Genomic DNA, 16,903 nt, shown 5'->3' on the forward strand with positions numbered 1-16,903 from the left:
ACGATGCTGCATATCTTCATGGTACTAAGCAAGTTAGCACGTTACGAGTAGTAGCAGGTAAGCAAGCTCTGCCGGCAGATGGCCCTATCGAACGCAGCATCTGACTGTCCTCGTCAGTCGGGCGGTTGACCGAGTTGTTGATTTTTGTTACCTGTTATAAAACTCCAAACTCCGCAGACGGTGCTGCAGCTGTATGTGTTATCGACAAAACCGGGGCTCCGCTCATCAAATCCCATCCCGACAACGGCTGTATTTCTCATCAGCCACGATTAGCCAGTCTCTTACCTTTTTCCTCCTCTTATTTGTCATTTTGTTTCATTTTCTCTCATCTTTTACTACAGTCCAACTTTTTTCTTCCCGTGATTGGTGCTGTTGTTGAATCAGCGACATCGCATCGTGAGCACAGCAGGCGGCCATAGCGGTGACACCACCAACCAAACTGCTGCCTGCACGCATCGATCTCATCTCAGAGACATTCCGCAGTAAGACGGCAGTCAAGTCGTAGCAGCATTGCCAGATTCATATCGGCCACATCTCCTTCTGCTTCGATCCGACGCTTCTTACACACCGCCATTGCACTGCCTTGATCCATACCGGCTCCCCGGAAGCACAACCGGCGGGTGTTCGCTTTTTGCGCCTGAGTTTTGTGCCTGATCCGCCTCTAGCTCTGACTCTTGTGTGTGTGCCTCTCTCTCACTCTCTGCCTATCTACCCCCCAAGGTTCACTGCAAACACACACTCCAAAGCCCTTTCAAGTCCACGGTGACCAAGTGCCAAGCCAGTCGAGGTTCAAGCATCTCCAAATCACCAACCCGCAGTGGAGCAAAGGCAGCAAAGCGGAGGCTAGGAACCAGCCCTTGCTCTTGATCAGTGCGGCTCCCAGACCCTCGGTTCTGAGCCGCCAACTCAATATTCTGGCGGCGCCATCACGAGCCTCGCGCTCCTTTTCCTTATCGACAAATCACCGACGGACGGCAGAGGTACCAATAATCACCATCTTCCTGCATCATCACCGCCAGCGAATCGACTGGACCTGTGGCCCCTCGTGGCTTCACACAGATCTCTCATCCCGGCTGCGGGGTGTTTTTTTCTCAGAGCCAGCGTGTGATTTTACAAGGACCGAGTGAGATAGGGGAGACAAGGAAAAGGGGAACAAGGAGAGAAGAGACAAGAAAAAAAAGCACACCACCTTAGCCCTAAACAGGGCCAGACGCAGGATCCCGACCAAAAATTAGAGGCGCTGCTTGTTTTTATGCTTGTCTGCTGCGCACGTCGACGATCCGTGCATTTGGGGCAGTGGAGCAGAGTTGAGGAGAAGAATCCAGTCCAGGTAGCGAGTACGGCCGTCAAGAGGTGATCTGACACTGCGAGTCGTGCCTGTTTGCGTGTTTACCTTGGTACCCAGGCACCTAAACTGTTCTCTTACCTCGCCTTTGTCTTTTTCTCTTTCTCCTCATCACTTCGCTTTCAACTTACCTTTTCTCTCTCTTTTTTCTTTGGGCATTTCTCAACGGTTATCGAGAAAAAAGACTTTGTTGTCATTTGTTTATTCTATTACGGCATCTCAACTCTTTTTCCGGCAGCTTCTTTCTTCTCCGGCCAACAGAAACCCCCGACTTGTCTCGCAACTGCATCCTCCCTCTCTCTCTCTTTCTTCCACCCATTCCATCTCGCCCTCCCGCATTTCCGCCTCTCGTGATTTCCCTTTCTTTTTCTCCATTTGGGAAACCTTCATCTGCGTCTTTTTTCCCCATCCTCTTGCACTCTTTGTGCCTCGGAAGCCCGGAACTTGCCTGCACCTTCCCGAAAGGCCCGTCTGCCGTGTTGCGCCAGCTCGGCATCTTGGTGCCGGGCCGTGGATCGTGTGTTTTGGACTTGTTTCTCAACCTCACCAGCAAAAATACGATATCCATAAAGACGCAGCATTTTTTCCTCGGGCTGTATTCTTTTCACCCTCTTTCTCCATTATCCATCTTCAATCTCGTTCTTTTATTATTGAGTCATCTTGAGGTGGGGATTCTCCTTTAGTCGAGCCCGACCAGATACACCTCGATCACGGTTTTGTCTTTTTTTTTTGCCCGGTTCTGATCGACTTCCTCGGCCCCATATCCCGTTTACCAACACTCCTGGATTCATAAACCGGGTCAACTCTCGCCAGGTTCACTCATTACCAACGTCAGCAGCGAGTGAGCAGACCAAGCCTTTACCAACTCGTGCAGGACAAGCGCCTAACAAACAGACAGCACTACTGGAAATCATTCACCATGCAGTCGCTAAAGACACCCCAAGCTTCGGACTCGGACGTTTCTCCGTCGTCAATGGCACCGCCAAAGGAGTCTCAAGAAGAGTACTTTCCTCCATCTGATGCTAGTGGCAGCCAGAACTCGGTACCTCTGGCCTCAAGTGCTAGCGACACTTCTTCGCGTCGGCATTCGAGCATCAGCTTTGCTACAGAGCTGGCAAAGCCCAGCGGAGCGCCGTTGAGTAAGACTATATCAGCCTCGTCTATAGGCAAGCGGAAGGCTCTTGGCACCCAGAAACGGCCTTCGGACGGGGCCAAGGCACGAGCTCCATCTCCCCCTCACAACAGGTAAGCGTCTTGTTTCATTTTCCTTCTTTTTTCCCCTCTCTTCTCTCTGTCTATCCCACCCTCTCTTGTCGATCTATCCTGGATACATCCCTTTTGGTCCTGTGTATATCTCCTGTGTTCCCATTCGCGATGCTGCGTGTCCCAGAACGGCAATACGGCAAATGTCAAGTGGTGTACCGGCGGCCCAAGGGCGCTCCAAGACATTGTGCTCGGCGGGATTTCTGTGTCCAATTCACAAGAGACACTCTCGTGCTTCTCCAGGCCTTTTTGACGCGTGCTCTCGGCAAAAACTTGCCGGCCAGGGATGGACAATGCATTTCTCTCGAGTTTGCCTCTGTTGCTGTTCTACCACACATGATTCTCTCTTGGGAGCGCATGTCGTCGGGTAGAGCGGTAGAGTTGCGATAGTGTCAAGTCCATGTGGGCCGAGGAGCCTTCGATCCTCACGCTAGCGGCACTCCTTATTTGCACCCTGGGGATCCAAATCCCATTCTGTCGTGTCTCTGAGGGGCTTCGAGTGCAGCATCTCAAGCGAGCAGCACAAGCCGCCTGTGTGAGGTTGGCAGCACAGAGAATCTGCGGGTGCCCGGTTTCGATACCCTGTTGCCTGGTGATTGGATGCCTCTTCTCCAACTCTCTCCTCCATCCAATTCTCCAACAAGATCCAGCCGAAGCGACCAAAGTCAGCAGCTCATTGGCCCCACCGCTCCGGGAGCTTCTCGTTATGGCTATTTTCTTTCCTACCCCGCCAGTAACGAGATGGGATAGCTCGCACCTTTTTCTGTGGTGGAACTCGACGGACCTAGTCCAACTCGCTGCAGTCGCAAAATCTCCGTCATCTTCCTCTCACATGCTTCACCCTTGGCATTTGCATATTTCCCTCACCATCTCCTCTTGGGCTCTATATATTATGCCTCATGTACTCTTGATCAACTAGATGCTTTTCTTTGTTTCTCACCCATTTTCTCCGTCTTCTTACCACCCGTCTTCTATCTCTTTCCACCCAAAACCCCTGTTTCATTTGCGACGGGAATGGCGACACTAACCTCACAACCGCACGACAGATTTCAGCGCCATGTCGGCTTTGACAATGTCGTCAGCGGTGAGACGTCCAAGAAGGTTACCTCGTCCCTCGTACTCAGCATCAAACACGATGGGTATCAGCCACGCCGGAGATCGCGCACCTTCATGGTCGGCGTTGACGAGCACCCGTACTCAGATTATGCCATTCAATGGCTTCTAGACGAGCTTGTCGACGACGGCGACGAAATTATCTGCGTTCGTGTTATTGAAAAGGACGTACGAGTTAGCGAGAAATCATACCGTAGCGATGCGCAACAGGTGTTGGATGGCGTCATGGCGAAGAATAAGAGAGGCAGTGCTGTTGCCTTCGTCCTCGAGTACGCAGTTGGCAAGCTACATGCTACCTTTCAGTCCCTGGTAAATTGCTACAGTCTCATCCACCTGGCGGGACATGACCTAATTATTTTCTTTCTCAATACCAGATTCAACTGTACCAACCAGCCATGCTCATCGTGGGCACACGAGGACGGTCCCTTGGCGGACTTCAAGGCCTCGTCAACAACCGCAATTCGTTTTCAAAGTACTGCCTACAATATTCTCCCATACCCGTCGTCGTTGTGAGACCTACCGAGAAACGGAATAAGAAAAAAGCTAAGCGCACAAACGACAACTCTCGGCAAACATATGTCAGCATGCTGGCTGCAACCCATGGCAAACATGAGGCCGATAGCGAAGCCAGCAGCAGCTACGAACTAGAGGTTCAAATTCCGCGCGAAGAGGAGGCGCATCAGGTGGCAAAGGTGCTGGGTCTGCCCGCCAAGTTTGACCCAACTATCAAACCTATCCACGAGACGGTCTTGATGAGGTCAAAATCTCCCGACCTCGTGGCCGGCCCTCGGACAAGTGCTGCGCGCCGCGTTTCCTCTGATCCGTCACCGCCCAGCGCTCCCAATAGCGCTCCTAATAGCGCTCCCAACAGCGATGACGAGGAAGATGACGAGGAAGGAGAGTTTGAGGTCATGACCGGAGTAGAGGCTCTGAACCAGCAGCAGAAACTGGACCAGCTTCACAAAATGGAGGTCAGCGAGGCAGCCGCGCTCAGGCAAGGCATTAATGAGGAAGAGGACGATGATGAAGATGAGGCCCAGGGGCAAAACTCTGGGAGTGCATCGTAGAAGATGCGCGGCGGCCCAGGGCGTACCCCCAAGCGCCAGAATGCAGAAGGCTCCAAGGATACGCTGGTAGTGGCTCCTAAGGCTGATGGCGGCGACGCAGGCGAGGCAGACCCCGAGGTTACGATGAGGGGAGGCGGAGACAATAGCACTCCTCGTAGCCGCTATCTCCACAAGAGGATTGCAGACCAGCAGGCGAAGTCTTTACAATTCACGGCGCCGTCTTCAGGATCAACGACTCTGGAAACACCAAGACCAGCGGTATCGAATTCTAAGGCAGTGGCATCAAGTCAGTTACAAGGTCAAGGAGCGCCAACGTCGCAGCAGCGGAGCTCAAAGCCGCATGGGTAGAGAGCGTCGGTTTTAACAAACAGCCCATCAGCAGCCGGCCCTGCTCCAAGAACTTCTGCCATGTCTATTCCTAGCGAAGCCGGTCCTTCGACAGCCGGTCCTTCGACAGCCGGTCCTTCGACAGCAGGTCCTTCGACAGCAGGTCCTTCGACAGCAGGTCCTTCGACAGCAGGTCCTTCGACAGCCGGTTATTACACGACGAGCCCTGATGAGGCCGATCCTTCTATGCCTGGTCCATCAAGGAGGAAATCACGGAAAAGACGATCTGTACATGACCTGCCAACTTCATTGTCTCCAATTGCTGAACCTTCCGACTTCCCCGCGGATGTACCTCCCTCCACCAGAGACGTTGCTCCACGTGCCAGAAAAGAGAGACAACCCGGCCTTGTCCAATTTGCCAAAAATGCCCCAAGGGAGTCAGAGACTGCCTCAAGAGATACCAGTCGCTTTAGCCGATAGGGTCACGCTCCAAGGGGCTCAAGTTCCAGGTCCAGAATTATACACGATCGACCTTCGCCTTCGGATTCAAAGATCTGGAGCTTGGCGATTGGTGCAAAAAATGCGATTGAAGCACCCTCAACTATGTTCAGAAAAAAGAAGGATCCTCGGGTGACTGCTTTGCTTGAGTCTGCGGATGAAACGTTACTAGATGGCGACGACGAGGCCAGACAGGAGGTGAGAAGGGAGATTCAAAGATTGAATGATCTGTCAGGGGAGCATTCAAGAGCATCTGACGCTGCGAGTATATCTTCGCGTACGGGGAAATCGAAGCAAGTCGCCCTTAGACCAAAGGATTCGGACACGCTAAATTTGGCTCACAAGATTGACGACCTCGTGGAGCAAAGCAAGCCGAAGCAACGAGAGCAACCGAATTCGACGCGTCCAGCCCCTTCTTCGCGCAATTCTCCCAGGGCATCAGCGCAATACTCTCAGGGACAGCCCGCTCAACCGGTATCAGCACAACGTTCTCCTCAGGGACAGCCCGCTCAACCGGTATCAGCACAACGTTCCCCTCAAGGGCGACCTGCACAGCCGATATCAACACAAAACTCTCCTCAGGGACGGCCTGCACAACCTATATCAACACAAAACTCTCCTCAGGGACGACTCGTTCAACCCGCATCGGCACAAAACTCTCCTCAGGGGCGGCCCGCACAGCCGATATCAGCACAAAATTCTCCTCAGGGACGGTCCGTTCAACCAGCAACGGCACAACGGTCCCCACAGCGGTTGTCAGTGCCGCGATCTCCTCGGAGACAATCCGTTCGGCCAATCTCGGGGGGAATACCCCTTGATTGGTCTCCCGAACAGAATGTACCTAGGTCGCAATATTATGCCCCGACGAACCATCCGCTGCGGCTAACGTCGTCGCCACAGCGGCCAACCACATCGCCACAGCAGGAGGAGGGTGAAGAGGAGAGCGAGGAAGAGGAGGGCGAGCCGATGAACGCTCATCAGCAAGAGCACCTCAAACGGATGCTACAAGAAGCTGGCTTGTGGCCGCCCGCCCGCCTTCAAGAAGCCCTTGCTTCACAAACGTCGGCATTCGTACCAGAGACCAGCTCAGGGAACAGCATTACAACTTTGAACCAGGTTCAAAACCAGGGCGATGTTGTGGAATCAGCAAAAGACAACCTTGATGCGGATGCAGAGGCAGCTGGCGATATTGAAAACGCAGCTACAAAGAGATCACCTCTTGCAACGATGAAGAAATGGTTTCAGAATGCCGCTCAGAATAAGAGAAAACAAGAATGATGGGAAAGTTCCTCGCAGCTATTTTGCAAGGGGATTCGGAATTGCATACTGAGCACAGATTCATTCACGGGACACAGGCAGGTTAGCGATTGGTTGATTTGATTGGTTGATGCAGGTGGATTGGAATAATAATAGAGCGGTGGATTATGTTCATGTAGGTTTGGGGAAAAGATTAGCGCATGGCAATATGGCATCTAGATTTTGCGCCGAGACAGCCAGATGAAGAAAGCGATTAAGCATGACGACTTTTGAGCGTGCCGTGAATTCCGTGAAGATGCCGATGACGGGAGATGAATAATCCATGTTTGTCGGGGGTTACGCGGCTCAAGAAGAGGGGAAGCAGCAAGATGGAGTGAGTGAGGCTTGTTGGACATTCTGATACGATACGAAACACGGGACATCTTGGCGGTTAAAGAGATGCATGGCCTTTAGAAGGATCAGCGCGGGCGAAGCAACACAAAGTGGAATGATTCTGTGCAGATACGGCTGGGCAGTGTAAAGTAAAACAGACAAGAAACCTTGAAAGCAATTCGATGACTAACCCTAAGCATCTTGCTGCAGATTCGTGTGTAGTGTAGAGTTCGGATGTTGCTGAAAATAGATGGTGGGCTTTCTAGCATTGGGAACAGTGGGGAGTTAGGTGCGGGTACCGAGTACGAGCCCACCCACGGGTTTACGGATGCTAATTGGTTAGAATTGGCGGCCACATGCAGCTTTATCCGCCTATTGCGTCGCTGAAGGTTGAAAGTACAGAGTACAGGTACACGCTTTGGGTGGGACTGGCCCCAGATTGCAGTAAGAGGATCGTCGTCATTCTTTTTCTCTCTTGTCTTCCCTCCATGCTTTTTTCTCTCACTCGCTCGCTGTTCTTTTTTTTCCTGGGGTTACATTGATTGTATGGAGTAATTGCAAGGGGGTACGACAGCAACGACCAAGGCACTATATCTGTCTTGTTCCGCCTAAGTATTTCTCGACCCAGCTTTCCATTGAGCCGGCGCTTTTACCAACTTATTAAAGCCAACGTGGGGTGTTTGATTACCTGCGATAAATACTTACTACACTTATCTCTTCTATCTGCTTACCAGACAGACATTCGCTTGGCTTCGTTGATTGACTTTGCATTGATTGAAACCTGCTACCTTTACTACTACAGGCCTACCTCTAGTAGTACCTGAGAAGAGGGAAACAGGTAGCATTCGAGTAACTTACAGCTGGCGTCTTTGGTGGAGGATTGGATTTGGACAACACAAGTGCGACGATACTGACGGGATTGGATTGGAGAGGGGAGGGATAATCTCGACACGAGCTACGAGAGGGCGATTGAGGTCGATTTGATTTGATCTGATCTCATCGACTTAAGCAAGATAGAGAGAGAGCGCGGAGGGGGGATACGGAAACCCAAACGAAAGACCAAAGATTAACGACAACCTCATCCGACAGCAACCACTCAAAAGACATCGACGCAAATGTGGCCCTTTTCGTCTTCGTCCTGCGACCAAGATGCCTGCGTCCCTCCAAGTCCGCACGCCGTCACAGCCGCCGCTCTGCTGTCGGCGCTGCCCTTTGCCGCAGTCTTCGTAGCCGCCAACGCCGTCGCCGTGCGCCTCATCTTCCCCAAGCTGAGCCGCGCGGCGCAAGACGATGCTCGCGACGGCGACGACCACGTCCTGCCAGCTCATGCCCCGGCGGCGCTGCGGCAGGTCCACGCCGAGCACGGCACCAAGAGCTGGAGGCGGCGAGGCGCGGCATGGGCTTTTGGAACGACGGTTGGATTGGCGGCGACGCTGGGCGCGCTCATCATGGCTGAGATTGTTGAGGCGGTTGATCCGGCGGCGCGGAACTTGGCGCTGAGGGTTACGGTGCCGGCGCTGCTGTTTATGCTGGTGGTGTTGATTCCGTGGCTTGAGTGTCGTAGCCTCGTGTCCAGCGCGGGATGGAGCTTTCAGAGGACGGCCAAGGGCAAGCTTCCGCGCGTGGCATTGGGATTGCAGGCGGTGCTGTTTGGTGGCTGGCTGTTCATATTTTGGTCCATGGGCAGCGTCGTGCCGCGGGCTGAGATATTGCTGCGGTCAGCGCCGCCGGCGGATCATGATGGGAGGACGAGTCCGAGCTGGAATTCGAGGGGCATCATGGGCGAGGATCTGACCAGGGCGTGTCTGGAGCGTATTGGTGTCGTGGGCATCTCGCTCATGGCGCTGCTGTCGGGCTTTGCGTCCGTGTCGGCGCCGTGGCACACTTTTGGTCGCAGCGATGTTAGGCGGAGGCCGTTGACCGAGGCAGATGTCAATCGCAAGCAGACGGGGCTGGACGCAACGAGCGAGATGTTGGCGACGAAACGGCATCGTCTGCAGTATCTGGAACGCAAGATTAGCCAAGAAGCGAGCAAAAGGGGCAAAACTGGACTGGTCGGGATGGTCATGGGCTCGATACGAGGTGCAACAGGCGAGGAAGCTGAGATACAGACGCTCAAGATGGAGATTGTCGGGCTCGAGGCCATGGAGGCCAACTTATCTTCCAACTTGGTACTGATGAAGAACCAGCGCGCCGCCTCGGCCCGTGCTTCGACGACTATGGGCCGCATCTTGCTCGTCCCGTCATATATCTTCAGCGTCTACTGCGTGTATCGCATCCTGGCAACATCATTGACGACTCTCCGGAGGGCATCTTCTCCGTCAGCCAGTTTCGCCAGCAGTGACCCCATCAACCGCTTCTTAGGACTGCTAGCCAGACATTGGGACCCGAAGCTCGACCAGATGGCGTGGGCGCGCATCATCAGCTTCGCCCTCAGCGGCGTCATCCTCGTGGCCAGCGCAAACAGCGCCATCCAGACATTCCACCTCTTCGCCAAATGGACTCCCGGACTGTTACGACACGCTCAAGCGAATCTCGCCCTGGCAGTCGGACAAGTAGCAGCGACGTATGTCATCTCGGCGAGCCTGCTCCTACGCAGCCAGCTCCCCAGCGAGGCGAGATCTGCCGTCGGAGGGGTCCTGAGGGGGGCGCTGACGCCGGCGTTTGTGGATGGCTGGTTCGAGGGCTGGTTCCTCTTGGGCAGCGTGGTGACGGGCGTGGGGATATTCGTTGGTGGGAAGATTAGTGCGATTGGGGAGGCTGATTGGGATGATTATGGGATGGAGGAGATGGGGGCTAAGAGGTCGTGATTTTTATGAGCTTTTGATTGTTGACGTTGTTTTTTGTCATGTTGGCCTGGCGTTGAGATTTTTCACAAGGATACTACTTGATGTTTTTCTATTTCTTTTCTCTTCTTGGGAGGATTTTATATTGTTTTGATGGGTTTAAGCACCAGCATTTGCGATGGGACGCAATGGGTTGCAGTAAAGCATCATGTCATGCTTCGTCTATTCTTCTTTGTCTATCCTTCTATCGACCTAGGTCTCTTTCTCCGAAGCAAAAACAAACTTCATGATCCATCGCAAAGTCATAAACATTCGTCCTTTCGCTCACACAATCACGCCCAACTCCCTGCCCACCCTAAACGCCTCCAACACAGATCCCCAAACCGCCTGACTCGTAAACTCCAACATTCTCTCCTTCTCCTCCTTCTCACCACTCACACTCCCATTCCCATTCCCATTCTCCAACGGCAAAACAGCTCTTCCCCTCCTCACCTCCTCCTCCGTAAACCACCCCCACTCAACATGCTCCTCAGGATCAATCTCCACTCTCGCACCCTCATCCACCGTAGCAACGAAATTCATCTTCCCCCAAACATCCTTCGTCTCCAAAAACGTCGTCACCCTAACCACACCCCCTTCCTCATCAATCTTCACTTCCACATCCCTCGCGAGTTCCTCCTCCGGCAGAACGCCCCAGTTCTTCATCCGCGAAGCTTCCTCGGTGTTTAATTCCCTCGCCATGGCTACCCATGTGTGGAAATGAGGGTTTGTGAGATTGGTTTCTTCGTGTAGTTCGCGGGCTGCGGCGGAGAGAACCGTGGTGTCGGAAGGGTCGATGGAGCCGCCCGGGGGTTCCCATTTGAGGGGGTAGGAATCTTGCGGGTGGCGGCGGAGGAGGAGGATTTGCGGCTGGGTTTTTGTGTTTTGAGAGGGAGATTGGCGGAGGACCATGACGCTGGTCATGAGGTAGTCGATGGGGGGGTTGCCGGTTGCAGAGAGGGTTTGAGGGGATTGAGTTGTTAGGGGGGCGAGGGAGGGTGAATGGGTGTAAGTGAATGCCGTCATTGTGAATGATTCGGTGTAATTGGAGTTGTTGTAAGGAATAAATAATATTCGAATTGAGTTGTTGTTTGTAGGGTATCAGATGAGAGTCAAGATGGATAAAAAATGAGAATAAAGAGTCACAACTCAGCGGACAGGGTGCGCGATATAATATATCCGGCCTGGGCACGGCAGGCAGCACTCATGTGCATCTCAAAGGGCGCCATCCAGGCACAGTCACAAGGCAACACAATTTCACACAAACAGTCACATCATCGTCACCGTCATCGTCAAATAAATAGAAACCCTTTTTTATTTTGCCTCGCCCTCTATCAAATAGACTCGCTTCAAAGCGGCTACATTCGGCCCTCATGCCATTGTCTGTTCTTTTGCTTTTCCTCTGCTCTGCTTCGTTCTCCCGTGCCTCAGTTTCCAGCCAAGGCGCATCACATCCATGCCCGCCAATTCTCTCGATGCCGGGTATCAGTCTGTCCAGTTCAAGCTTTTGTCTCTTGCTCTCGCTTTCTCTGTCCCAGTCCGAGCAACATCTTTAAAGTAACAAGAGGAAAAAGTGAAGAAGAAAGGCAAAGGCGGGAAAAGCAAGCAACAAAAAAAGAACAAAACTGCGTAGATAGATTCCCCGTTTTTATGTTCCCCAAAGAGTCCGCAGATGAATAGATAGAACCCGCCCTCCTCATCGACACTGCATAAAGCGTGAGCTGGTCATCATCATCGTCATTGAAAGCTGATCGTTCAAATCATCTCTCCCTCCTTTTCAATCTGTTCTGTCCCGCATAAATGCATGTCATGAGATGGAAAAACAAAATTGCATCATTTTGACCGTTTCCTAGCCCTTCCTGCCCCAACTTGTTGAAGAAAAAAAAATGAAGAATAAAAAAAGAAAAACGTTATTACGGCCCATGTGCCGAGCAACTGTCGACCAACTTTCACTATATCCCGTCCAACCGAGCAGCAAGCAAACAAGCTTCATTCGAAGCCCAGCCAGCAGAGCACGGTAGGACAAAGTAGCGCTGTAACGGCCAACACCATCAGATGCTCGAGTGAACAAAGATGCAAAAAAGAGAGAAGAAATTGAGAAAACATCTTGTAGCGTCGACACGGCATCATTTGGCTTGCCGAAAAAGTCATGAGCCATATCCAAGCGGTTTGCGGCTGGAGACGGACGAGATTGGAGACTGCAGAAACGCCTTGCCCGGAAATCGGTAACGTATTTAGAAATCGGAACAGTGCACACGATGTCAGGACCGGGATCCGCTGGCAGAAAATCTTGCGACGGTATCTCTAGTCATGAAAACCGAAAGGAAATGGACATCAATTTTTTACAATCGCTCTTTTTTGGTTTCTTGCTTTGCTTTTGGTCTTTTTACACCCGTCCAGTTCGTCCCTTCTTACCGACGGAGACGGTGGTCCAGCCGTCCTCATCAGCAGCCGGAGCCGGAGCGTCGCCCTCGGCCGCGGGAGCAGCAGCCTGCTGGCCATTGGAACGAGGTGCCCGGTTTTCGTTGCGAGGTCCTCGGGGCGCGCCATCGTCACGGCCGCCACGGCTGCCACCACGGCCACCACGGAAGTTTCCACGGGAGAGTCGCTGTTCGTTGGTGGCTGATCTCCAGTTGCCAGACTCGGTAGCTCTTGATTTCTGTCCCTGGCTGAAATCCTTGGGCTGGTCTCGAGTTCGGATAGGAACCTTTTGCTCCGACGCACCATTTTCCTTGGCCTGCTCAGTCTTGGCCTCTTCCTCGGTCTTGGTTTCTGTCTCGGCGGCGTCTGTCTTCGCCTCAACGTTGGCCTCGGCGGCCTCAGTAGCCTGCTTGGCTTCAGCCTCGGCTTCGGCGTCGGCCTCAGCCTTGGCAGCGGCGGCTTCCTTGGCTAGGCGTCGCTCTTCCTTGGCCTTCTCGTCCGCTTCTTTCTTCTCCTGAATGGCCTGAAGTCTCTTCTCTTCAATCTCCTTCTCCCTTGCTGCGGTGTCGATGGGACGAGCAGCTCCAAAGGGGCTGGCCTTGGCGTCTCCAGCGGCAGAAGAGGAGCTATCGGCAACCTCCGAAACGGTTCGCTTCTGAAGGTTCAAACGGGGGCGGCCACCGGGGGCTTGGGCTGGGGGAGCGGCTCCAGGAGAGGCCGGAGTCTCAGCGGGGGGTGCGTTGGCAGCATCCGGACGCATGCTATTGCGCCATTGGAAATCCTTCTCAGCGGCGGTAGGAGTGCGCTCCGGGCGTTCAGGGCGCTCGGGTCGTTCGTTGTATTGCCGAGGAGGACGGGCACCCTCTTGTCTGCCCTCTCCCCAAGCTGCGGGGCCCCGACGGTCTCCGCGGTACGACTCGCTGCGCTCTCCCATACCCTCTTGAGGTCCGCGCGCACGGCTGCTTTCACGAGATCCGGGTTCCTGGGGGGACAGGGGAGACAGAGGTCCGCGTCGCTCCCACGTTCCAGTAGAACGGCCCTCAGAGGCGGGATCGCGAGGGGGGCGGCGTTCACCAAAGTCGGACCGGGGACCCCTCGCTCCAGGAAGATCGGGAAGAGGGCCCTTGCGGGTCCACTCGCTCAGGTCTCGGGCAGATTCACCACGGCCCTCTCGGCCGTCGCCACCACGAGCTACATCATCAATTAGCATACGGAATTTACTTGTCATATAATACCACGATGGGAAGAACACATACGAGGATCGGCGATCTTAATTTTGATCATGCGGCCCTCAAACGACTGCCCATCAAGGGTCAGGGCCTTCTTCAGGCCGTCAAGGTTGCCGAACTCGACATATCCAAAGCCCTTGGGGCGCTGCAGCTCGCGGTCTTCGATAATTCGGACGCTGACAACGTCGCAGCCGTCAAAGAAGTCGGTCACAGACTCGTTGGTGGCATCATATGACAGGTTGCCCAGATGGGCGGTAAACGGAGGCTTCTCGGGAAGCTTGGCGGGGACGGACTCGCGGACAGAGTAGCCTAGCAGGCGTTAATGATGAGTGATGAGCAGCCACTGGCCACAGCGTGAATGATTCATACCTCGGTCCTGCCACGAAGAGGTGGTCATGGAACGGCCGCTGTCACGAGCGGGAGGGAGAGCCTGAGTACCTGTATCATCAGGTCAATATCATGTTGTCATGTGTTTATGTAGCCGATCGTATGCTCATGTTTTCTTCTTTCATTCTTTCTTTTGTTTTCCTCCTCTTATTCTTTTCTTCCTTCTCGGGCAGATCGTTTTTGGATATTATATGCACTTACCAGAAACTGTAAACAAATTAGCAAGGGTCCAAGCGACAAGAATTCGCCAGGCAGGAGCAACATACCATAAGTTTCCTCAACCTCATCAGCCCAGGAGCCTCCACCAAAACCTGCGCCAAGAGTCAGCATGTTGTCGGTCCGGAATTTTTATTCTAGTGCCGGCGCGGGGTGTCGATGCGACCCCCCCAAAATCGGTAGCGGTCGACGAGGGCATCAAGGGAGGGGTGACGGCAGCACCAACCTGAATCAGCCAGAAAGTCCCCAAGGGACATCTTCTGCTGTTCCTTCTTCTTAGGAGCTATTGAGCAGCGTCAGCAGGATGTTCTGATATTCTCGACAGTACCGCAGAGCCATATTCGGTGACATACCCATGATTGCGGTTGAGAAGGGCGAGCTCGCGCAAGGATATCACAGTATCAGCAGCCGATGCGCAAAAGGGCAGACTGTTTGCTAGGCTGCGGCGGGAGAAGAATAGGCGGTGGCCGAAGAGAATCGACAGGAGGAAGAGCAGCCAATGAAGGGACCAGATTGGCTTCGGATGCGCGAGTACGAGTCCCAGATGCCGGGTCTGGGGTTGGCGAGGTGAAATTTGCTCGTCAAGGAAAAAAAAAGATGCGGCGTCGTGAGAGGGCTGGCTGCCTTTTCCATTTCCAATTTTCGCCCGCCCAAGAGTGGGAGGCGCTAGGCCGTGTCGGGCTAGGCGCTGCGACATTGCCGATACCTGCTGTGCCTAGCCAGCCAAGCGTCTGCAGTGGCCGCCGTGGCTGCGGTGCCTGCGCATCGCTGGTATCTCCAAGTCACTGCCCATAGCCGCCGACCCGTTTTGTGCATATCATCTCCACCGCCCAGCAAGAGCCCCACCATGCCAGGCGAGGAATTAAATGTTCACAGGTACCTCCAATCCATTTCCCCAAGGCTGACCTGCTAATGATATCCATCTCCATCAACACCAGCCAGTCTACTATTAGTTTGTATTAATATTATTCCTATTATTTTTCTCTTCATTTAGTTATTTGTTAGCAATATTACCCTCTATCTCCCTTGATTTAATCATCCATTCCCTTACTGTTGTTTCTCTCAGACACATACATTCACCACTCAGAAAAAGGAACGTGGGGTGAAAAATCTCAAGACCATCATGAGCGACAAGCCGGAACCTTCGCCCGGCCCCCTGCAGCCGCAACAGCACAAGAAACGGGGCATCTTGCCGCCAGAGATTATAGACCTCATCGTGACTCCCGTCAAAGTTGGCTCTTTCACCGGTAAGTTTCTCATCCTTCACTCATGGCAAATTATATCCTTTGGCTCTAACATGTGCAAACAAGGCGCTGCTGGAGTATTAGCTGGTGTTGCTGGTGCCATTGCACGAGACACCAGTCCTGTAGCCAGTGGTGCTGTAACCGGATTTCAATGGTTTGCCTTGGGAGGAAGCTTCTGGTGTAAGTTTATCCTACCTCTGACCGGCCTCTTAGCTATGCGCATCGTTATTGACTCCGTCAAGTTACTAGGTCTATGACCGTCAGGGCCATGGGAGGCGACCAACAGTTGAGGCCAGTCGACAAAACCATAGCGAGCACCATAGGCGGATCAGCAGCCGGTGCAGTAGCCGGATTGATACGTGAGTAACAAGCTTCTGCTAATATCAGCGCTTGTCAACTAACTTTTGAGCTTGGAAGGGGGTCCAGGGAAGATTCTACCTGCCATGGCCATGTGGGGAGTACTGGGAGCAGGCGGGCAGCTTGTTGCCAATGGAATGAGTAACAGGAAGCCAAAAGTCAAGGACGAAAATGATAGCTGGCTTCGGTCGAACTGGAGTCCGCTAAGGAAACTCACAGATCAGGAATACATCGACATGATGGAAGAGAAAATTCTCAGAGTCGATGCAGACATTGCCCTCATTGACGACCGGATCGCCGAGCTAAGGTCTATTGATCAGAAAGCTAAAAACGAAAAATAAGACATGAAACTCATCGGGCGGGTTTTCTAATTTATCATTTTTGTAATTGCTGTTTTATGGTTGATATCCTTGCTGCTTTCATATATACCACAATAAGCTGAATCGACTTATTTGGATCGGCATCCACGGAGCATAATATCGTACGTCTACTGTTAAACGAAGCATACAAATTTTCTTTTTCTTTTTCTTTTTACGAAATAGCCATTACGTTGCAATGAAGAAAGCATGAATCTCGTATTGGAAGACTGGCTCATCAATTGCAGCATGTGATGGCCAATAATAGAAGCACAATTAGAGTTGTAGGTTAACAGGGGGAGTTGATCGTGTTCCTGTGCTTATGTCACCAATGAGCTGCCATTGTCCAATCAACGCCTGTTATCCGCGTTCGATATGCCGTCCGTGCAGAATGTCTCACCCGATCTAGCCCTAAGCAAGATGGATGAAGAAAGCAAGAAAATACAACTCGTCATCAAGGCATTGGACTTAGTTAAAGACTGAGTGGCCATATACTACCTTGAATATTTTACAGAGAATATCTCCAACTTGGTGAACGCGGCCCAAAAAGTATCTGGGGGATTCCCTGTAAATCCTGGCATAGGTGGTCCGTGAGGCCGTTAGCACCGCTAGCACCGTCTGCAATC

At 52.9% G+C, this 16,903-nt stretch overlaps 9 protein-coding genes across 9 annotated transcripts; 5 read left to right on the forward strand and 4 right to left on the reverse strand.

Annotated features, from left to right (window-relative positions):
• Positions 1 to 1,916: 1,916 nt before the first annotated feature.
• Positions 1,917 to 3,313, forward strand: V8C40DRAFT_255221 (uncharacterized protein). Its single transcript, XM_083217999.1, has one exon. The coding sequence runs from the start codon at positions 2,265 to 2,267 to the stop codon at positions 2,592 to 2,594; it is 330 nt and encodes a 109-aa protein (XP_083068896.1). The 5' UTR covers positions 1,917 to 2,264; the 3' UTR covers positions 2,595 to 3,313.
• Positions 3,110 to 5,325, forward strand: V8C40DRAFT_255222 (universal stress protein). Its single transcript, XM_083218000.1, has 2 exons — positions 3,110 to 4,030; positions 4,096 to 5,325. The coding sequence occupies exons 1-2, from the start codon at positions 3,623 to 3,625 to the stop codon at positions 4,786 to 4,788; spliced, it is 1,101 nt and encodes a 366-aa protein (XP_083068897.1). The 5' UTR covers positions 3,110 to 3,622; the 3' UTR covers positions 4,789 to 5,325.
• Positions 5,239 to 7,234, forward strand: V8C40DRAFT_255223 (uncharacterized protein). The gene has a single exon (XM_083218001.1). The coding sequence runs from the start codon at positions 5,719 to 5,721 to the stop codon at positions 6,889 to 6,891; it is 1,173 nt and encodes a 390-aa protein (XP_083068898.1). The 5' UTR covers positions 5,239 to 5,718; the 3' UTR covers positions 6,892 to 7,234.
• Positions 7,235 to 8,527: 1,293 nt separating this feature from the next.
• V8C40DRAFT_255226 (Abscisic acid G-protein coupled receptor-domain-containing protein) lies at positions 8,528 to 10,321 on the forward strand. The gene has a single exon (XM_083218002.1). It carries the CDS (start codon positions 8,691 to 8,693, stop codon positions 10,050 to 10,052), a length of 1,362 nt encoding a protein of 453 aa, XP_083068899.1. The 5' UTR covers positions 8,528 to 8,690; the 3' UTR covers positions 10,053 to 10,321.
• Positions 10,222 to 11,210, reverse strand: V8C40DRAFT_255227 (NUDIX hydrolase domain-like protein). The gene has a single exon (XM_083218003.1). It carries the CDS (start codon positions 11,091 to 11,093, stop codon positions 10,353 to 10,355), a length of 741 nt encoding a protein of 246 aa, XP_083068900.1. The 5' UTR covers positions 11,094 to 11,210; the 3' UTR covers positions 10,222 to 10,352.
• Positions 11,211 to 11,342: 132 nt separating this feature from the next.
• V8C40DRAFT_255228 (uncharacterized protein) lies at positions 11,343 to 11,929 on the reverse strand. Its single transcript, XM_083218004.1, has one exon. It carries the CDS (start codon positions 11,765 to 11,767, stop codon positions 11,567 to 11,569), a length of 201 nt encoding a protein of 66 aa, XP_083068901.1. The 5' UTR covers positions 11,768 to 11,929; the 3' UTR covers positions 11,343 to 11,566.
• On the reverse strand, positions 11,770 to 12,339 carry V8C40DRAFT_108086 (uncharacterized protein). Its single transcript, XM_083210748.1, has one exon. It carries the CDS (start codon positions 12,223 to 12,225, stop codon positions 11,917 to 11,919), a length of 309 nt encoding a protein of 102 aa, XP_083068902.1. The 5' UTR covers positions 12,226 to 12,339; the 3' UTR covers positions 11,770 to 11,916.
• V8C40DRAFT_108060 (uncharacterized protein) lies at positions 12,340 to 14,937 on the reverse strand. The gene is made up of 7 exons (XM_083210747.1): positions 14,674 to 14,937; positions 14,547 to 14,603; positions 14,371 to 14,415; positions 14,306 to 14,311; positions 14,087 to 14,155; positions 13,745 to 14,026; positions 12,340 to 13,679 (listed from the first exon to the last, which is right to left on the reverse strand). Exons 1-7 carry the CDS (start codon positions 14,675 to 14,677, stop codon positions 12,454 to 12,456), a joined length of 1,689 nt encoding a protein of 562 aa, XP_083068903.1. The 5' UTR covers positions 14,678 to 14,937; the 3' UTR covers positions 12,340 to 12,453.
• Positions 14,938 to 15,218: 281 nt separating this feature from the next.
• On the forward strand, positions 15,219 to 16,485 carry V8C40DRAFT_255232 (uncharacterized protein). The gene is made up of 4 exons (XM_083218005.1): positions 15,219 to 15,567; positions 15,631 to 15,744; positions 15,807 to 15,923; positions 15,982 to 16,485. Exons 1-4 carry the CDS (start codon positions 15,444 to 15,446, stop codon positions 16,260 to 16,262), a joined length of 636 nt encoding a protein of 211 aa, XP_083068904.1. The 5' UTR covers positions 15,219 to 15,443; the 3' UTR covers positions 16,263 to 16,485.
• The last annotated feature ends 418 nt before the right edge of the window (positions 16,486 to 16,903 follow it).

The sequence above is a fragment of the Trichoderma camerunense genome (assembly GCF_050948025.1).
Source record: "Trichoderma camerunense strain CBS 138272 chromosome Unknown V8C40scaffold_20, whole genome shotgun sequence".
Taxonomy (NCBI): Eukaryota; Fungi; Ascomycota; class Sordariomycetes; order Hypocreales; family Hypocreaceae; genus Trichoderma; species Trichoderma camerunense.

What these genes read in the sequence shown, in the direction of transcription:
- V8C40DRAFT_255221 (XM_083217999.1), top strand. Translation starts at nt 2,265, where the DNA reads ATGCAGTCGCTAAAGACACCCCAAGCTTCGGACTCGGACGTTTCTCCG.
- V8C40DRAFT_255222 (XM_083218000.1), top strand. Translation starts at nt 3,623, where the DNA reads ATGGCGACACTAACCTCACAACCGCACGACAGATTTCAGCGCCATGTC. An exon ending in ATGCTACCTTTCAGTCCCTG is followed by an intron (nt 4,031 to 4,095) that starts GTAAATTGCTAC and finishes TCTCAATACCAG; the next exon opens with ATTCAACTGTACCAACCAGC.
- V8C40DRAFT_255223 (XM_083218001.1), top strand. Translation starts at nt 5,719, where the DNA reads ATGTTCAGAAAAAAGAAGGATCCTCGGGTGACTGCTTTGCTTGAGTCT.
- V8C40DRAFT_255226 (XM_083218002.1), top strand. Translation starts at nt 8,691, where the DNA reads ATGGCTGAGATTGTTGAGGCGGTTGATCCGGCGGCGCGGAACTTGGCG.
- V8C40DRAFT_255227 (XM_083218003.1), bottom strand. Translation starts at nt 11,093, where the DNA reads ATGACGGCATTCACTTACACCCATTCACCCTCCCTCGCCCCCCTAACA.
- V8C40DRAFT_255228 (XM_083218004.1), bottom strand. Translation starts at nt 11,767, where the DNA reads ATGAGGAGGGCGGGTTCTATCTATTCATCTGCGGACTCTTTGGGGAAC.
- V8C40DRAFT_108086 (XM_083210748.1), bottom strand. Translation starts at nt 12,225, where the DNA reads ATGGCTCATGACTTTTTCGGCAAGCCAAATGATGCCGTGTCGACGCTA.
- V8C40DRAFT_108060 (XM_083210747.1), bottom strand. An exon ending in CTCTTCGTGGCAGGACCGAG is followed by an intron (nt 14,027 to 14,086) that starts GTATGAATCATT and finishes AACGCCTGCTAG; the next exon opens with GCTACTCTGTCCGCGAGTCC. An exon ending in AATTAAGATCGCCGATCCTC is followed by an intron (nt 13,680 to 13,744) that starts GTATGTGTTCTT and finishes TTGATGATGTAG; the next exon opens with CTCGTGGTGGCGACGGCCGA.
- V8C40DRAFT_255232 (XM_083218005.1), top strand. Translation starts at nt 15,444, where the DNA reads ATGAGCGACAAGCCGGAACCTTCGCCCGGCCCCCTGCAGCCGCAACAG. An exon ending in CTTGGGAGGAAGCTTCTGGT is followed by an intron (nt 15,745 to 15,806) that starts GTAAGTTTATCC and finishes GACTCCGTCAAG; the next exon opens with TTACTAGGTCTATGACCGTC. An exon ending in TGCAGTAGCCGGATTGATAC is followed by an intron (nt 15,924 to 15,981) that starts GTGAGTAACAAG and finishes TGAGCTTGGAAG; the next exon opens with GGGGTCCAGGGAAGATTCTA.